The 17421-nt window shown below is 37.3% G+C and overlaps 1 protein-coding gene across 3 annotated transcripts in view; it reads right to left on the minus strand.

The window, feature by feature from the left end:
- The window catches only part of Cfap20dc (CFAP20 domain containing), a 224492-nt gene that overhangs the window by 101743 nt on the left and 105328 nt on the right, over window positions 1-17421 (minus strand). For all 3 annotated transcript variants that reach the window (XM_071609232.1, XM_071609235.1, XM_071609231.1), the window contains one exon: window positions 6819-6983. In XM_071609232.1, the coding sequence (XP_071465333.1) occupies window positions 6819-6983 (165 nt within the window). The remainder of the gene's footprint in view (window positions 1-6818; window positions 6984-17421) is intronic.

Below are 17421 nucleotides of genomic sequence, written 5' to 3' on the forward strand. Positions count from 1 at the left end.
TAAAATTAGAATAATTTTTCCACTAAACTGGAGTAGGACCTTAGCGTAGAAACATCATTTGTGTGTAAAGTTAGGATATACTGACAAGATAAAAAAAGTAATAATTCACAGGATATTGCTTTTCTTTACCAACTCTTAATGTATTAAACAGTCAGAATTAATTTAGTGTTTGTTCCTTATTCTCGAGGAGCACAGAAATCTTGTTATTTTTTTAAGGGAAATGATTTTATTATCTCAAGAAAGCTTTCCATTTTGAATAACAAGCACAGATATTTATGGGCCTGGGTAGGTAATTTCCACCATTTGGGCTTGGAAACAGGGCTATTTCCTGTACAGCGAGCAGCCTTCCAGGAAGATGCTGTTTGGAACTACTAGGAGTAGAGGAATCAGGGTAAACTGAAGTAGCTCCACTGCCCAGCAGTGCTTAAAGGGACTCAGCTGTTAAAATGCAGCTCTGAAACCAGGCTGCGTGGTCACATCCCAGCTCTGGCACCCACCGATTTTTTTTTTTATTAGTTGCTCATAACAATACAATGATCTTGACATATCATACATTTGATTCAAATAGGGTATGAATTCTCATTTTTCCACGTGTACAGATTGCAGGATCACATTGGTTATACATCCATGTGTATACATACAGCAATCCTAGTGTCAGTTGTATTCTGCTGCCCTCCCTATCCCCCCCTCCCCTCCCCTCCCCTCCCCTCCCATCACCTCTCTCTACCCATTCTTCTGTGACACTTATCTCTCCTTTTTTTTCTTCCCTTCCCCCTCACACCATCATATATGTATTTTGTGTAACCATGAGGGTCTCCTACCATCTTCCCTGCAATTCCCCTTCTCCCTCCCATTCCCTCCCACCTCTCTTCCTTGTTTCCTGGTAATCTTCTTCTCATGCTCTTCCTCCCTGTTCTGTTTTGAGTTGCCCTCCTTATATCAGAGAAGACATTCGGCATTTGTTTTTTAGGGATTGGCTAACTTTGCTTAGCATAATCTGCTCTAATGCCATCCATTTCCCTGCAAATGCCATGATTTTGTTATTTTTTAGTGCTGAGTAGTATTCCATTGTGTATAAATGCCACATTTTTTTTTTATCCATTCATCTATTGAAGGGCATCTAGGTTGGTTCCACAATCTAGCTATTGTGAATTGTGTTGCTATGAACATTGATGTAGCTGTGTCCCTGTAGTATGCTCTTTTTAGGTCTTTTGGGTATAGTCCGAGAAGGGGAATAGCTGGGTCAAATGTGGTTCCATTCCCAACTTTCCAAGGAATCTCCCTATTGCCCTCCAAATTGGCTGCACCAATTTGCAGTCCCACCAGCAATGTAAAGTGTACCTTTTTCCCCACATCCTCGCCAGCACTTGTTGGATTTCATAATGGCTGCCATTCTGACTGGAGTGAGATGGTGTCTTAAAGACCCACTGATTTTTGATCTTTGAGAGCCTCGGTTTCCTCATCTACAAAACAGTGCTTATGCTGTGAGAGGGGGGGTCAGTGGGATAACTAAAGGGTTCAGTGCCCGCAACCCAGTAAAACACTGTTAGCTCTGTGATGCTAGACAGTGATGATTTTTTTTTTTGCTCAATATCCTTATCTGCTCAAATCAGTATCGATCTTCTGTGCAGTTTTATAAAGTTGTCTAAATACAGCTATAAATAGGACTCCTGCAGCTTGAGGATCACATTTCAGTGGGAGAGAGAGCAATATGCAGACAATTAAGTCATCAGGAAAATGAAGGTAGTGATAAACGCTGTGTTGAAAATAAAAGCAGAATGGTGTGACAGACTGTTTTGGGGGTTACTGAAGGATGATTACAGCCACAGGTTTGCCACTAGTGGAAATGTATATGAAATTCACAGTCCAATGAAAATATTTAAAAATCCATACTGATATTCATATATGTATACATATATACTGTATATATTTACATATGTATATATTTACATATATAAAATATATGTGTGTGCACAAATAAGCTGTATTTTTTTCTTATACAAAAAATAAAAATAGTTGTTTAATATTTAACTATACATTTGTAGATTTTAATTTGTCAATTATTAAATTGGGTTTCCTTCCCATTATGTACTTTCAATGGAACTATTGACATTAAGTAGAGAAATATATGTGAATTTTATAGCAATTCTTACAGTTTTTCAAAATACAGAAAGTATAAAAATGAAATCAGAAGTGTCCCATAATCATTCAAACATATCATTGACATCAATCATGAATATAGAATTTTCTAGTTGATAATAGAGAAAGATATAACATGAGAAGCAAAGGTTTTCTCTTTCTGCCGCTGCCTTCACTAGGTTCCTGCTTCCAAAGGTAATTAAGTTTTCTTAAAAATCATGGATATACCATTGCCTAGGTGACTCTCTCTGTTATTTACACCAGAAGGGTCATACTGAAGCATCTTTCTGTTTCCACTTTTCACTGACTGAGATAGCTCTGAGACCTTCTCAGGCCACCACAGGTAGAGCAGGTCCTTGTCCTTGTTTGGACTGCTGGGTGACATAGAATTGTGTGGTTATTGAATCAGTTCCCTACTGTGCACAAGTAATTTGTCTCCCAGTTTTTGTTATTATAAGCAGTGTTGTCACAAACTAAAGGAGCAGTGTCAAGGTTGGTACAAGTCAGTCCTGTGAGAGTAATGCAGTTATCAAACTAATTAAATGCATTTTTCATATTTAATACTATGTTTTATATTATTAAAGTTTTTCAATATTTGCCAGATTTTTTTTACAGAAAAATTAAAATTCACTCCATTTGTGATATCTTTGCTATAACAGAGTTCATAGATATTCACCAATATCCATTCTAAATTTTTTCACACTTAAAAAAATTCAAAAATGTTTTTATTAGTGCATTATAGGTATACCTAATATGAAGGAATAGGACCAGTTATATTTCATTTTTATCGAAGATAGGGAAGAGAATATATATAATTCAAAGGTAAGAGAAGACTTGGTTTTATTTTGAATTATTATCAGATTTTGGAATTAAAAATTGTAGGATCTCTTTAACCAACACTCAATCTTATTTTACTTGATTTGAATCTTGCTTTCATAACATGGAACCCAAAGGAGAATTCTAGAATGGATTTTGCCAATGCCAAAGATAGCTGATTATTTTGTTTCTTTGCTAGATGCTGCATTAATTTACCCTTTGCAACTGTGCTAGAAATTAGGGATGTCAGTCTCCTCTTATTTAAAAAAGGAGTAAGAATACAATAAGATTGCTGCCATGGAAAGGGGGGCACTTGGGAAAACTGCCTTATAATTTTAAGTAAATTACTAGTTTTGATTTGTGCTTAGTGGACCACTGCATCCTGTCATTAGTGACTGAATACTCAACTTCAATAACCAGATCTGATTCTCTGGTTCAATTAAACTGGGGTCTCATTAATGAAAATAGGCTCATCAGATTCCACAGCACTCTGCAGAATGACAGTCATTAGTTAAAGTGCACTGGGAATTCACGAAGCAGACAGTGGGAATGTGTAGCTTTTTAAAAACCCTGGCTTTTTGGAAACAATTATTTTATTAATTTCATTAAATGCTCTTGATCAAGCTATATGACATTCAACAAAATACACTCCAAAACAGTTCCAAGTTTCAAGGTTTCCTTTTTGGCTTGTGTGAAAATGCTAGAAAGCATTCATAGGAAACAGCTACCTCTTTCTCCAGAGGCCTCCCTGAGATCTCTCAATATGTGCATTTATAATAAAAGATCACAATTTACATGAGTAAATTATAAGAGCACACAGTCATTTTCTCATGCAATTCAAATTTCATCACGGGGAGTCCACTTTTTAGAAAGACACAAAAATAAATAGTTCAAATAAAGAAATACCTCCTGGCTTTCCCTGGATTAAAAAGTCAGTCCTTGGGCATATTCATTAACTACACCAAATGAAATATTTTACACAGAGAACAATAATTATTACATTCACTTATAGTAAACTTCAAAGTCTACAAATATCAACATCAGCATCACCTTAAAAGTATCTGTAGAAAGAGAGCCATAAAGTATAATGTATGCTCATGAAACTTAGCTGTAATGAGATTAACGTAACAGGAACAATCATAAACCTTATGGTTAAATATGAATATAAGTGTAGTTGAGAGTCACAGGGTAGAGGAAACATGCTATCAGATGGTAATTATTAATTTTCTGTATATACGACTGAAGTTGACTATTATCATGCATTGAGAACCCATTTATGGAATTTGCAAAATACATTCTAATGTCCTTCTCTGTAAATTGGGTTCAAATATGGTCTATGGAAAAGTTTCTGTTTAACTATAATATTGAACTAATGATGAAATTAGTATTTATTCAAATTCCCCTTTAATCTCATACATTTTAAGTATCCTTGAACTTCAAATAAAAAAAAACACACTTAAAGTATTTGTATATAGCCTTACATTTTCATTTCAAGATATAATTAGTTCTTAAAATATTAAACTAGAGGGATATCAGGAAAAAAGAGCATTTACAATTACAAAGCTATCTGATAGTCTTTACAGCTCCGTCATTTCTATTATGGAAAGTTATTGCAGTATATTGGAAGCAGAGACAGCAATTATTATCAAAAATTCTCTTGCTTATTGAATTCTGGGGCAAGACCCATTAATTGGACTGAATTGTATCCTGAAGTGCCTATAAGGGATGTCTGGGTAGTGAGACCATTTTATTTTGTCCTTTTATGTATTATCTAAAGGCTCTTTAATGAACATGGATTATATATAACCTTCTTCTTCTTTAAATGTACTGTATATAATAAATACACGAATTCTTATTATTTGCCTTCTGTACTATTAAAAAGTCCTACCTAAAATTGGTAGTTTTGAAGCAGGTGATGGGCACATGAGGGCTGTTCATTTATACATTCTCTCTACATTTCTCTAAGTTTATAAATGTCATAATAAGTATTACAAAGGTACTGTGTATTTATATATAGTCTTCTTTCAGGATTTATGGTGAAAAAGTTATAATATAGGTCCAATTCTCTAGGAGCATACAATTGAAGACATATAGTGCAATGAAGATTGACATAGAAAATACCCTCAAGATAGATGAACGCGGGATGAATACAGAGTAAATGAGTTCCCTCTTGCAACTTTCACCTTGGTTATCTCTTTTTTCCTGTCTCCATGTTGGATTCCCTCAAGCTCTGCTATCTGAGAACCCACAAGTCCTGCCAGTCTTCCCCCACCAGTTTCTCTCAGGGCCACTACTTTCCACTTTCACCAGCTACTCTCCGTCGGAGCCCTTGCTATTTGATGCCTGGATTGCTGCAAAGACAGATCTCAGTTGCACTCCATCTCTGGTCTCCTGTGATTTCAAAGTTCACTTTGAATCCTGCTGTCAAATTCAACTTCCTAAAAACGCAGTTCTCAGCCCTTTACTTTGGGAACACGGGGCCCACTCCAAGTGTATTCTAACACAGCTTTCCTGCCCACTCAGGCCTTTACTCTTAGCGATCCCATGAAAATTGATCCATGCATTTCACTGTGCCCTCATTTTTGCTCAGTCTTCTGCCCCGTTTTACCTTTTTACCTGCCCATAAATCGTTCTTTTTTTTTTAGTACTAGGAATTAAACCCAAGGGTGCTTAACCACTGAACCACATCTCCAGCCCTTTACTTTATTATATTTAATTAAGAGACAGGACCTCACTGAATTGCTTAAGGCCTTGCTAAGTTGCTGAGGCTGGCTTTGAACTCACCATACTCCTGCCTCAACCTCCTGAGCCGCTGGGATTACAGGTGTGCGCCATTGTGCCTGGCTCTTGCTCATAAATCTCTATTTATTCTAAATACTCATTTACATATTGCATTGAATATTTTCAGGATCTATTTCTTCCTCCACAAATGCCCTATTTACTAAATCATTATTTTCTTTTCCTCTGAATTACTTTAGTATTTGTGTCACCTGTAGCTTATAACCTTTGTGGGGTTGAGCGACATGGTGGTTCTCTACCCTGGCTGCTTGTAAGAGTCACTAGGGGGAGGTAAACAAAGAAATGAACAAACTCACTCATCTCTGGTCAAATTCAATCTGAATTTCGGGGGTGGGGCTCAGACATCAGAAAAAAGCTCTAGTTGCTTCTTGCAACAGTGGCTAGAACTGAGAATGAGCTTCAGGAGGCTGCAGCCACCACCACTCCCTAAAACTCCTTCATGGGAGAGATCGTTGTTTGCCATTTATTGTATCATTTGCAGAGTTTAAAGATGCTATTTCAGTAGTCGAAGAACCATTTCTCTGAAGCACTGTCTCATCTCCTTAACTCCTGCTCTCTTTCCCCTGTAAACTCCATGTTGAAGTAGAAAATGTTTCCACATGTCAAATAGCCGGGCACCCGGGCCAATTCTTCATTTGTTATTTTCTTGACCTCAGTAGTGATCTGAGCTTGCAGCACCCAGAATACAGCAAGTACTAAGGATACAAAGGAATGAGGTACACCATGTGCATGTACTAACATACCACAGTGAATTCCACCCTTATGTACATCTATAAAGCATCAATTAAAAATAAATAAATGAGTGAACAGAAGATCGGTAGAGTCAGGGGACAGGAGAAGGAAGGAAGGGAGAGAGAGAGGGGGGCACCTGGGACTGAAATGGAGTAAATTAAACTTCATGCATTTATGATTGTGTCAGAATGAACCCAGCTTTTATGCATAACCATAATGCATTAATAAAAGCAGACACAAAGAATGAGGTACAGTGTCCTCTGGGAGGAAGTCACATTTGTGGGGGGATGTAGACATATTATGGTTATGATTTAGGGGCTTCACGTGCTTACCTGATTCTGCAGATCTTAGAGGATGTCCTCCAAATTTGATTTCAGTTTGGCGGAGTTTAGTCATGTTCAGCAGCTGTGTGATGTGCGGAACGTCTGTTGTTAGTTGGCAGCTTCGCGGAATGATGTCTGTGGGTTCATCTGTTTGAAAGGGAACGCCATACATAGCTGGAAAGAAAGACAGACACTCATTCCCAAGCTGCCAGTCATCTCTGCCGAATGGGCACACCCTATAAACCAAACCAGCTGAGGTTAAGAGTGTGACTTTGGATGCGTTCCTCAGCCTTCAGCCTTGATTTTCACATCTGTAAAATGAGCATGGTTAATTTCACTGCTTCCTTCCAAGGGTTAGAAAGGATTAAATGAGATAAAGCCATAAAACATATGGAAGAAATTCAGAGAACTGTGCAATAAATAAGGGAATTCACTGGAAATATTTTACATTCACTTTTCAGTACTAGAGGTCTGACTTCAGAGAAGGTTAAATATGCTCCAGTTAAGACATCTGGAATATATCAGATCAATAAGCAAAATGGCATTATTGAATAACTTAAGCACCGTTATATGAATATTTTTAATTTTTTATTTTGAAATAACTTTAAAGTTAAGGAAAAGTTTTGAAAAAAAGTACAGAAAGTATCCTATATACTTCAGACCCAGTTTCCCCTGTTGTTAACATCTTACCTTTGATTACTTTCATGAAAAAAACTATTAAAATAGTTAAAATAGTATTTTAATTTCATTCATATATATATATATATATATATATATATATATATATATACACATACACATATATGTATATATACACACATATATGTATATATATATACACACACATATATATATATGTATATATATATATATATATATATATATATATATATATATATATAAAATATTTTTTAGTTGTTGGTGGACCTTTATTTTATTTATTTGTATGTTGTGCTGAGAATCGAACCCAGTGCCTCATGCATGCTAGGCAAGTGCGCTACCACTGAGTCACAACCCCAGCCCCCTATATGGATATTTTGATTTTCTTTTTAGTAAATTTTCTGTTCATGTTCTTTACCCATTTTACTTTAGTGCACTTTATCCTACTTATTTGTGTGACTTTTTTTTTGGTACTAAGGATTTAACCTAGGGGTGCTTCACCACTGAACTACATCCCTAGCCGTTTTTTAAAAAAGTTTTTAATTTCGAGACAGGGCCTTGCTAAGTTGCTGAGGCTGACTTTGAACTTGCAGTCCTCCTGCCTCAGCCTCTCAAACCTCTGGGGTTATTGCATGACTTATTTTGTGGTAAATATATTAAACCTTGCCATCTGTAGCAAGTAGAAAAAGATATTGATATTAATATCCTAGAAAGCAATTTTACTGTATGTATCAAAAGGCTTAAAATGTTCATTCCATTTTATATAGTAATTTCATTTTATGAATCTAAAATAACATAAAATATCAGAAACTCAAAGATCTATGTAAACAGGTATTTATAAGTTCTGAAAATAAGCAACTTAAATTTCCAGTACCTGAGGAATATTATACACATTACAGTATATCATGGGCAGTAAAGAACCAGAAGAAAATGTATTTATGAAGATATCAATGCTGTGGGAAAGGCTCAAAATAGAAATTAAATGAAAATAATAGATACAAACCTCTCAATTGTATGTAATAAATGTATGAAATGTAGACAATGGTAAAAAGATAAGAAGGGAATATACTGAAATGTAAAATAACTTCCAGGTGATTAGCTTAAGCACAGTTTTTATTTTATTCTTTATGATAATTTCTATGTATGTTTTATTTTTTTAATTAAATTTTCTAGTTTTAGAATGTAGTGGAAAAATTTGCACAAGTACATGTGAATGTTAGCAAGAAACATTCAACCAATCATCCCTCAAAAAACACCCTTCTGTATAAACTCTCACCACATTTATAGTGGCAAATGGTGTTAGAAGAGGTTTCTCTGTGTCTGAGCCACTGCATGCTCCTAATTGGATCCTAATATCTTAATCTTGAAGAGGAAAATGAATCATTTAACTAAAATGTTAAATACTCATCAGCAACCTAATGGATTCTGTGTCCTATGCTCCAGTGATTTAAAATCCACTAAATTTACAAATTCTAGTTTTCAGGTGTTCTTTGTCCATCCATTCTTTATTTGTCATTGACATTTAGAAAATCGATATGAAGTAATTGAATAAATGAACTCACAGAATAGACAACATTTGGAAAAATAATTAAACTAACCCACACAAGGATATTTGACGTATCATTCGAAACACCTTTGAGGTTAGAAAGATAATTTCTATATCAATCCAATACCTATAATTTAAGATATGATCTTAAAAGAAGAGAATTCTGGAGGCCATTGAGAACCTAAAATAAAATGTTTTATTCTTGTAAAGAGAGATCATGGAGACCTAGGGAAGGGGTTTGTGTAAACAGTGCAGGAATACAGTGCTGTACAGAGCTGGAAATGAATCCAGCACAAAGCCTGACTTTGTAACTAACAAGGGACAGACGGCCAATCCCCGATGACCGTAAATCCATAAACTTTTATGGAAGACAGAGCGAGGCAGAGACCATTGCAAAGCTCCAGTCCAAAAATCTTACAGGAACATGGCAGATATGCAAATCAGATTTCATATTAAAAGGCTCAGATCCTTGGGCTGGGGCTGGGGCTCAGTGGTAGAGTGCTTGTCCAGCACATGTGTGGCACTGGGTTTGATCCTCAGCCCCGCATAAAAATAAATAAAGGTATTGGGTCCTACAACTAAAAAGAAAAAAAAAAAAAAGCTGAGACTCCCCTCTGTCAATTTTCCTTTCCAAGTAGCTATTGTCCCTTCACACTCAGAACTGTCTTAGTGTTGGATTATTAGTTGAGAGAAATGGTAGGCAGTGTAAAATATGCAATAAAAGAATAAATAAAAGCCCTTATCATTTGATTGTTTAAAATTGAAGACTAATCATGGTATATTTTGGAGGTTGATGGTCCCCAAAGATCCATGTGTTAAAGGCTCTACTAATGGCAGGGCCATTGGGAGGTGGCAAAGCCTTTAAGAAAGAGGTGGGGCCCAGTGGGTGTCCAGGTCAGCGGAGCACGTCCCGGAAGATTGTGGGACCCCAGTCTCTTCTTTCTCCTTTTTACCTCCTGGCCACGAGGAGAGCAATTTTGTTCCACCAAATGCTTCTACCATGATTTTCTGCCTCACCGCAAACTCAAAGCAACAGGGCCAATTGATCCTGGACTGACACCTCCAAACACGTGAGCCAAAATAAATCTTTTCTAAGTTGATTATTTTAGGGTATTTGTCAGAGCAACAGAAAGCTGACTCACAGCTCATTAAGCCCGTTTAGCACCTATTGGCTCTCAAACTTTCTCTGAAACTTCATGGAGGAATTATGTGGAGAGAGGCAGTAAGTCTCATTTGTGTGAAACTAGGAAGGAGCTTTATGGCCATCTGTTAACCTGGCAGGGGGGTGTTCTGTGGACCTCAGGGAAAGTGAACTCATCTAGCCAGGGCCTGCCACCCATTAACATCCCCTCTTCTTTCTGTGTAATTACTAAGTCGTTTTATTTTCTTTTTAGCTTATAACAACTCGATGAATTTTGAAATATTGCACAGATCCTACAGAAAAATTCAGTAGTGGTGAATTTGAGTTCAAAAATAGCACGGGCTGCTTTCATCCACACATTTACTTGTTTTCTCATTCAGCTTCTACTGTGAGCAGATAAATCAGGACGTTGTAATGTGCCTGGCATTCACCTGGTGACAGGAATCAGGTGGTGAGCAGGACTGCCCTCCTTGAAGCCCACACCCAGCAGAGGATATGAAACAAATCACATCACACATAATTGTTTACTTATCATAATTTAAGTGCTCTGAAGGAAAAGTTCAAGGGGGTGAAAGATGTGAGGAACCTAACAGCCCAGGTGTCACGTCAGAGAGACGTTTAGGGAAAGTCAAAAAGGGTAAGTAGGAAGTAGCTTTGGGGTGCTGATCTTTCAGGTAGAGGGGACAGAGCATTTGAAGTCTGTAAAGGCAGAAGGAATCCAGTGTATTCTGAAAGCCAAAGACAGTTCTGCTGAAGGGTTGCAAGAGCAGGAGAGAAGGGTGGGAGAATCCCAGGGACCCCTTTGTACAGCCCCTGGTTGGAAGGGGCTACCCACCACATGTTCATGGGCACAAGCCCCTTAACAACAGCCTGAATCAGATTAAGCGCAACTGCCAAGTCTTCCGGTTTTCCTCTTTGGTTGTTTTTTGGTGATGTAGTGAAAAGTGCTCCCTGCACGTTTTCTTTGGCTATCAGAACTTCCTCCCCAGAGGGAAATAGCAAATCGAGCTGGCAATCAGAATCTAAGCGACAGGGGCCTGTGTGCATTGCTCTTTCAGCTATGTTCTAACTCTGGGAGGGCAGAGCCATGGGGACATTCAGGCTGCTGGATGGTGGCAGAGAGGAATCTAAACTGCATTTGCTGATGGAGATGACAGCGCCTAATGTTGGCAGCAGTGGTCAGTTCAGGATGGCAAATGGTTCGTGGCGGGGAAGGCAGTGAGAGAGCCAACAGACTTGCTCTTGTCGCATCCAGACACAGCCAGATGCTGAGGTTTTTGACGCCTTTGCTCCAGGTGTGAATTAGTGTATGATTAGAACATTTGAGTGACTGTGTAACCCTGCTCACCTTTCTTTGGCCATAAACTCATCATAAAATAGACCATCCTGTAGGTGTTTAATATCTTTGATGAGGATCTTAACTAGCTTTAAAAATTAAGTCATCAATTTTAATACATGTATAAAACACTTTATGCATTAAAAAAATCACCATCCCCATTTTATTGGGGGGAAATGCCTTATAAAGCAGTGAGATTTATAGAACTGCTTCAGTTTATGGCTCCTTCGAGCTCACTAGTTTAAATAAGGACCAATTTTATAATAGTTCACTGGTCACTGGTCCCAGACTCATCTAGATTCATCTCCTGCCTGCAGTGCCTAGCACAGTGCCTTACCTATATCAAATTTTATCTCTTCAAGACACCAGGGAGAGAGACAGAAAGATCTTTGCCAAAATAAAGTCTGCTCTTTTTTTTTTTTTTTTTGTACCTGAGATTGAACCCAGAGGTGCTTTACCACTGAGCTACAACCTTCCACCCCTTTTTGTGGTTTAGTTTAAGACAAAGTTTTGCTAGTTTTTGAGGGTCTCATTAAACTGCTGCGGTTGGCCTTGAACTTGTGATCCTCCTGCTTCGGCCCCTGGAGTTGCTGGGATTACAGGGATGCGTCACCGTGCCTGGCGGTTCTGTTCATTTTTATTCATTCATTCATTCCTTGGCCATGTAACTGTCAGATGTTCTCTGGACGTGGCATGGGTTCAAATCCCTGTCCCTATGGAGTGCACTAGATAATGCAGAAGGATATGAAGCCGTATGTGATAGTGTTTAAAAGCACAGGCTCTGAAGCCATCCTTGGTTTCTATTTGGCTGCACTGATGATTAGCTGTGGATCTTGTCACAGTAACATTTATCTCACAGTGTCCTACTCTCCTTACCTTTATCAATAATAGACAAATAGTTATGTAAATGATCTCATTACAATGATGACAAACAACCACACCTTAACATGTGGTTTTTAAATAATAAAAGGCATTGATGAAATGAGAAATTCTATCCCATCTGATTCAAATGTATGATATGTCAAGATCATTGTACTGTCATGTGTAACTAATTAAAACAAATAAAAAAATTATAAAAAAGTAAAAGGCATTGATGTCTAAAGTGGTACACAAGCCTGGGTTATCCCTAAAGCTGGCTGATCTTGAATGGTTTGAGAGCTTTTGAAAAATTTGCTGAGGTGAAATTCACATCACCATAAAGTTCAGCATTTTAAAGCAGAATATTCAGTTACATTTAGTGCGTTCATAATGTTGTACAACTGCCACCTCTGTAACTTGTTCCCGAACATTTCCATAACACCCAAATAAAACCCCATATTCATTGAGTCGTTTCTCCCCATCTCCTCAGGTCCCCAGCCACCTGGCAACCACAAATCTGTGTTCAATGTCTAAAGATTTTTCTATCCTAGATATTTCTTATAAATGAAATCAGACATTATGTGATCTTTTGTGTTTGGCTTCTTTCCCTTAGCATATGTTTTGAAGGTTCATCCACACTGGAACATCAATCTGTACTTCATTCCTTTTTATGACTGTATATTATTTCATTGCAGTGTATGTTGACACTATTTTGTTTATCCATTCTTTTCTTAATGAACGTTTGGTCTGGTTCTATATTTTGGCTGCAGTGAATAGTGCTTCCATAAATGTGGGTGTCCACGTAATTGTTCAAGTACCTGATTTTCATTCTTTTGGGTGTATACCTAGGAGTGGAACTTCAGGGTCATATGGTTCTTCTGTTTGCTTTTTTGAGAAATGACTGCAATGCTTTCATAGTGGATAAGTCATTTTGTGTTTCCACTGGTAATGTATAAGTGTTCTCATTTCTCCACATCCTTTTCAACCCTTAATTCCATTAAGAAAAATTACAGCCATCATAATGGGTATGAAGTTTTATGTTGTTATGTTGAGCATCTTTTCATGTGTTTGTTACCTATATATTCCTTTGGAGAAATGTCTATAAAGTCCTTTGATCCTTTTTAATTAAGTGGTTGTCTTTCTGTTGTTGAGTTGTAAGAGTTCCTTGATGTGTTCTGGATACTAGACTATATTAGGATATTTTGTGTATACACATACAGATAAATACACACATATACTATACATGTGTGTGTGTGTGTGTATGTGTATATATATATATATATATAAAATCAGATAATGAATATCCGGTATGCATGCATTCTAGTTCATATATATGCCATGCATATAAACATTTTCTCCCATTATATAGGTTGTCACTTTCTTGACAGTGTTCTGTGATGAAAAAAGTTTTTATTTTGATGAAGTCCAATTTATTTTTTAAAAATTTTGGTTGCAGTAGTTTTAGTGTCACATTTAAGAATATAGCCAAATTCAAAGTCTTGAAGACCTACCCTTTTTTTCCCCTAAGAGCTTTATGGTCTGAGCTCTGGTACTTAGGTTGCTGAGACATTCCAAGTCCATTTTGTATACGGTAAGAGGTAGGAGTCCAACTTCACTTGCTTACATGTGGATACAGAGTTGTTCCAGAGTCATTTGTTACAGTGACTGTCTTTTCTCCATTAAGTTTGGCAGCCTTGTTGAAATCAAATGTATGGTTTGTCTTCTGGACTCAATTTTATTTTATTCAGTAGGTTTATACGTCAATAACTATTTCAATACCAAACTATTTTGAATACTGTAGTTTTTCAGGAAGCTTTGAAATTGAGAATTGTGATCCTCTAACTTTGATCTTCATTTTAAAGACTGTTTTTGGCTTTTTGAATTTCCTTGCAATTCCACATGAATATGAGGATCAACTTTTCCATCTCTTCAAAGAAACCCACTGGGATCTGGAGAGAAGTTACAAGGAATCTGTAGAGAGCTGTCATCTTTACAAAATCGAATCTTCCAATCCATGGGCGTGGGATTTCTTTCTACTTATTTAGGTTGGCTTTGACTTCTTTCAGGAACATTTTGTAATTTTTAGCATGTAAGTTTTTCACCTCTTTGGTTAAATTCATTCTTAGGTATTTAATTGTTCTGGATGCTACTGTAAATGGAATTGTCCTTAAAAGTTTGTTGAGAGATGAGATTCTCTCAAAAATATAGTGTTTAATCAGAAACTAAATATTTTCAACAGAATAATTATGAACCTCAATATATAGATATTCATGACCTACTTGTATGGGATCCACTGTTGACTGCTGAGTAATTCTGCTATGTTGACCTTACCCTCTTTCTTATTGTGGACTGGTTTGCTAGTCAAGGGCCTTTTGAGTTCAAGAACACTTTGGGAAGGAGTAAAAATGCAACCTTAAACTGATAAGATTTGGGTACTGTGTGCGCTTTTCTGACCTGGAGATGAAGAGAGAGATGGGGAAACTCTCGGCATAATAATATTAAACATTAATATTGCTAATAGCAAGTATTAAAAAACACTGAACTTGTGTACTGCTGAGCAAAGAACAGGTAAAGACTTGGCCTCGAAGTTCCACTCTGTGACACCCAAGCAAAAGATGCCTCATTCCATGGGTCCTGTTTTCTTATCTGTATAATTAACATGCTGGATTAGAGAACGCCTAAGCCCCTTCCCTGTTCAAAATGAGTCTCTTTCGGTAAGATATTGATTTTTCCAGATTCTTCCATAGGCATTGAAGGAATAATTTTTTTCAAATTGCTTGACACTCAGTAAAGGTTTATAGAGGAGACAATGAATGAATTAATGAATGAACAAATAAATAGCCAACCCTTAATTCATTAATTCACCAAACATTTATAACAAATTACCAGGTCATGTGCTAGAGATAAAAAAAAAATGTAGAGACCTGGTCTGTTGCCTTCAAGGGGGCTCTCAGGCTGAAGTTATAACTTTAATTATTCCCTTGCATTTCGGAACATAGTACATATACCTTCTCCCCCCTCCCATGACTGATATTTCAGATAGAACTCTGAACTGCCAGCTCTGGAGACTTGTTAATCATCATTGGCATAAATATGCTAATAGACGATGGCTTATTCTTTTTTTCTCTCCTTTTTCTCTCTCTTATCTAAATATCTACACATGCATGCTGGTTTTTATTTTAAAATTAGATGCAGAATGATATAAGTTCACCAATAATTCAGCCATGCACTTCCCTAAAAATGCCATTTCACGCCCCCTTGGGAGCCATAAAAGTAATAAACTAAATCAAATCTGCAGTCTTCACCACTTGACCAGCATGTCATTCTTTTGGGCAAGTCACAACTATTTAATTGCTTGTTGCAAGGTTCTAATAATTCACTTCCCTTTATATTCCACTGTGTAAATGGAGAACAGCAAAGGATTAGGACCAATCTCTTAATTTGGGCGAATTAAGAAGTTGCAGAGTGAAATGGTAACAGTGTAATTAAGCCAAGGACAATAAAGTACTGAAATAAAGTAAGCTTTTAACACATTATTTTTAAATGAAATCCTGTGGAATTAAAAAAAATATATAGTAAAAATTTCCTCTGCTAAAGCTCTCAAAATTTGACTACTCTGTCTTCACAGAAGAAACCAACCCCTCTTCAGTAAGGACAAATACACCTCCATTACTGGTTGTATCATAGGTACTGAATTCGGCCAGTCACCAAATCTTGGCATATGTAGTCCATGACATCTTTTGTATCTTTCCCTTTTAAAATCTCCCCTGCACTGCATACTTTATATAGGAGTATAAACTCTGGAGCCCCATGGGCAGGTTCACATCCTGGCTTTGGTTGTGTGACATTGGGCACTTTATTGGACCTTCCTGTATTTCAGTTTCCCTACCTGTAAATGAGGATTATAGTAACATCCATCTCAGAAGGCTGAATTCAGTCAGTTCACATCTGTAAAGGTCTTAGAGCGCTGCTGAGCTCTTATCAAGAATTAAGGCTGCCATCATCATCGACATCACCACCGTCATTATCACCATCACCATCACCATCATCTCTTCGCTTCCACTGCCAACCTCCTTCAGCAGGGACAGGGATGCTCAGTTTACCCTAGGCTATGCTGTCCTTTGTTCTCTTTTGTATAATTGTCTTCTTTATGAACACCTGTACTGTTAATTTTTCTAGTGCCTATATTACACCTAGAACTCAGGGGAAAGGACTTGTGTGCTACATTTTTATGTCATCTCAACCTTGCAGCCTGGTTGTGCAGTATCACAACCGCCATCCTGCCATGCACCATGCTAATGCTTTCCTTGAACTTCACAATGCCATGCATGTGCATCTCTCCCTCTCCCCATCCCCCCCCTCTCTTTCCTCTGTCTGAAACACTTTCTTTTCTCATTGCCCCACCTATTTTGTTGGGAAATTATTATTTTTTCTTCATGAAGCATTTGGAAAGTTAATATTCTGCCTAGGTCAGTATATCTCAAAGAGTGCTCTATGGACAGGTACTAATCCACTGGTATATGGAAAAAAAAGTCACCCTGTATTCTGAAATTAAGACCCTCCTAGTCTGTGCAGGCATTTGTGTGCATGTTTAAATCGTCTTTCTTTAATGAAAGAGTCAGAATAATTGTAGTTTTTCTTGTGTCTGTTTTAATCTTCTGCTTTAGCAAATCCAGATGTGGGCAGTTTTACAGCAGGCTTTACATTTTTCTTAACTTGATAGGCCTGTATAATCTAAGTGCTTCACCAAATGGCTCTCCCGAGTAAGGGGCTCCAGACTCTCTTCCCATACTATTTAAGCTCATAGGGAAGTTACCATGGGTATTAACACTGACGTGTAAACTTACCTGTGAGTCCCTGGATTCCTTGAAATGGGCTTTGTCATCCCACTGCCTGATGTGTAGAAGATAAATAAATGTTTAACACTGCACGGTGCATTATAGCCTTTTCACATATGTTTTTGTATATGATTGGGTAGTTGCAATGATCTTACAATAACCTCATCTCAGTTGTTGAGGAAACAGTGCTCAGAGATGTTGAAGGCTCACACAAAACCACAAAGTTGGCGTGT

The sequence above is a fragment of the Marmota flaviventris genome, chromosome 1 (genome assembly GCF_047511675.1).
Source record: "Marmota flaviventris isolate mMarFla1 chromosome 1, mMarFla1.hap1, whole genome shotgun sequence".
Taxonomy (NCBI): Eukaryota; Metazoa; Chordata; class Mammalia; order Rodentia; family Sciuridae; genus Marmota; species Marmota flaviventris.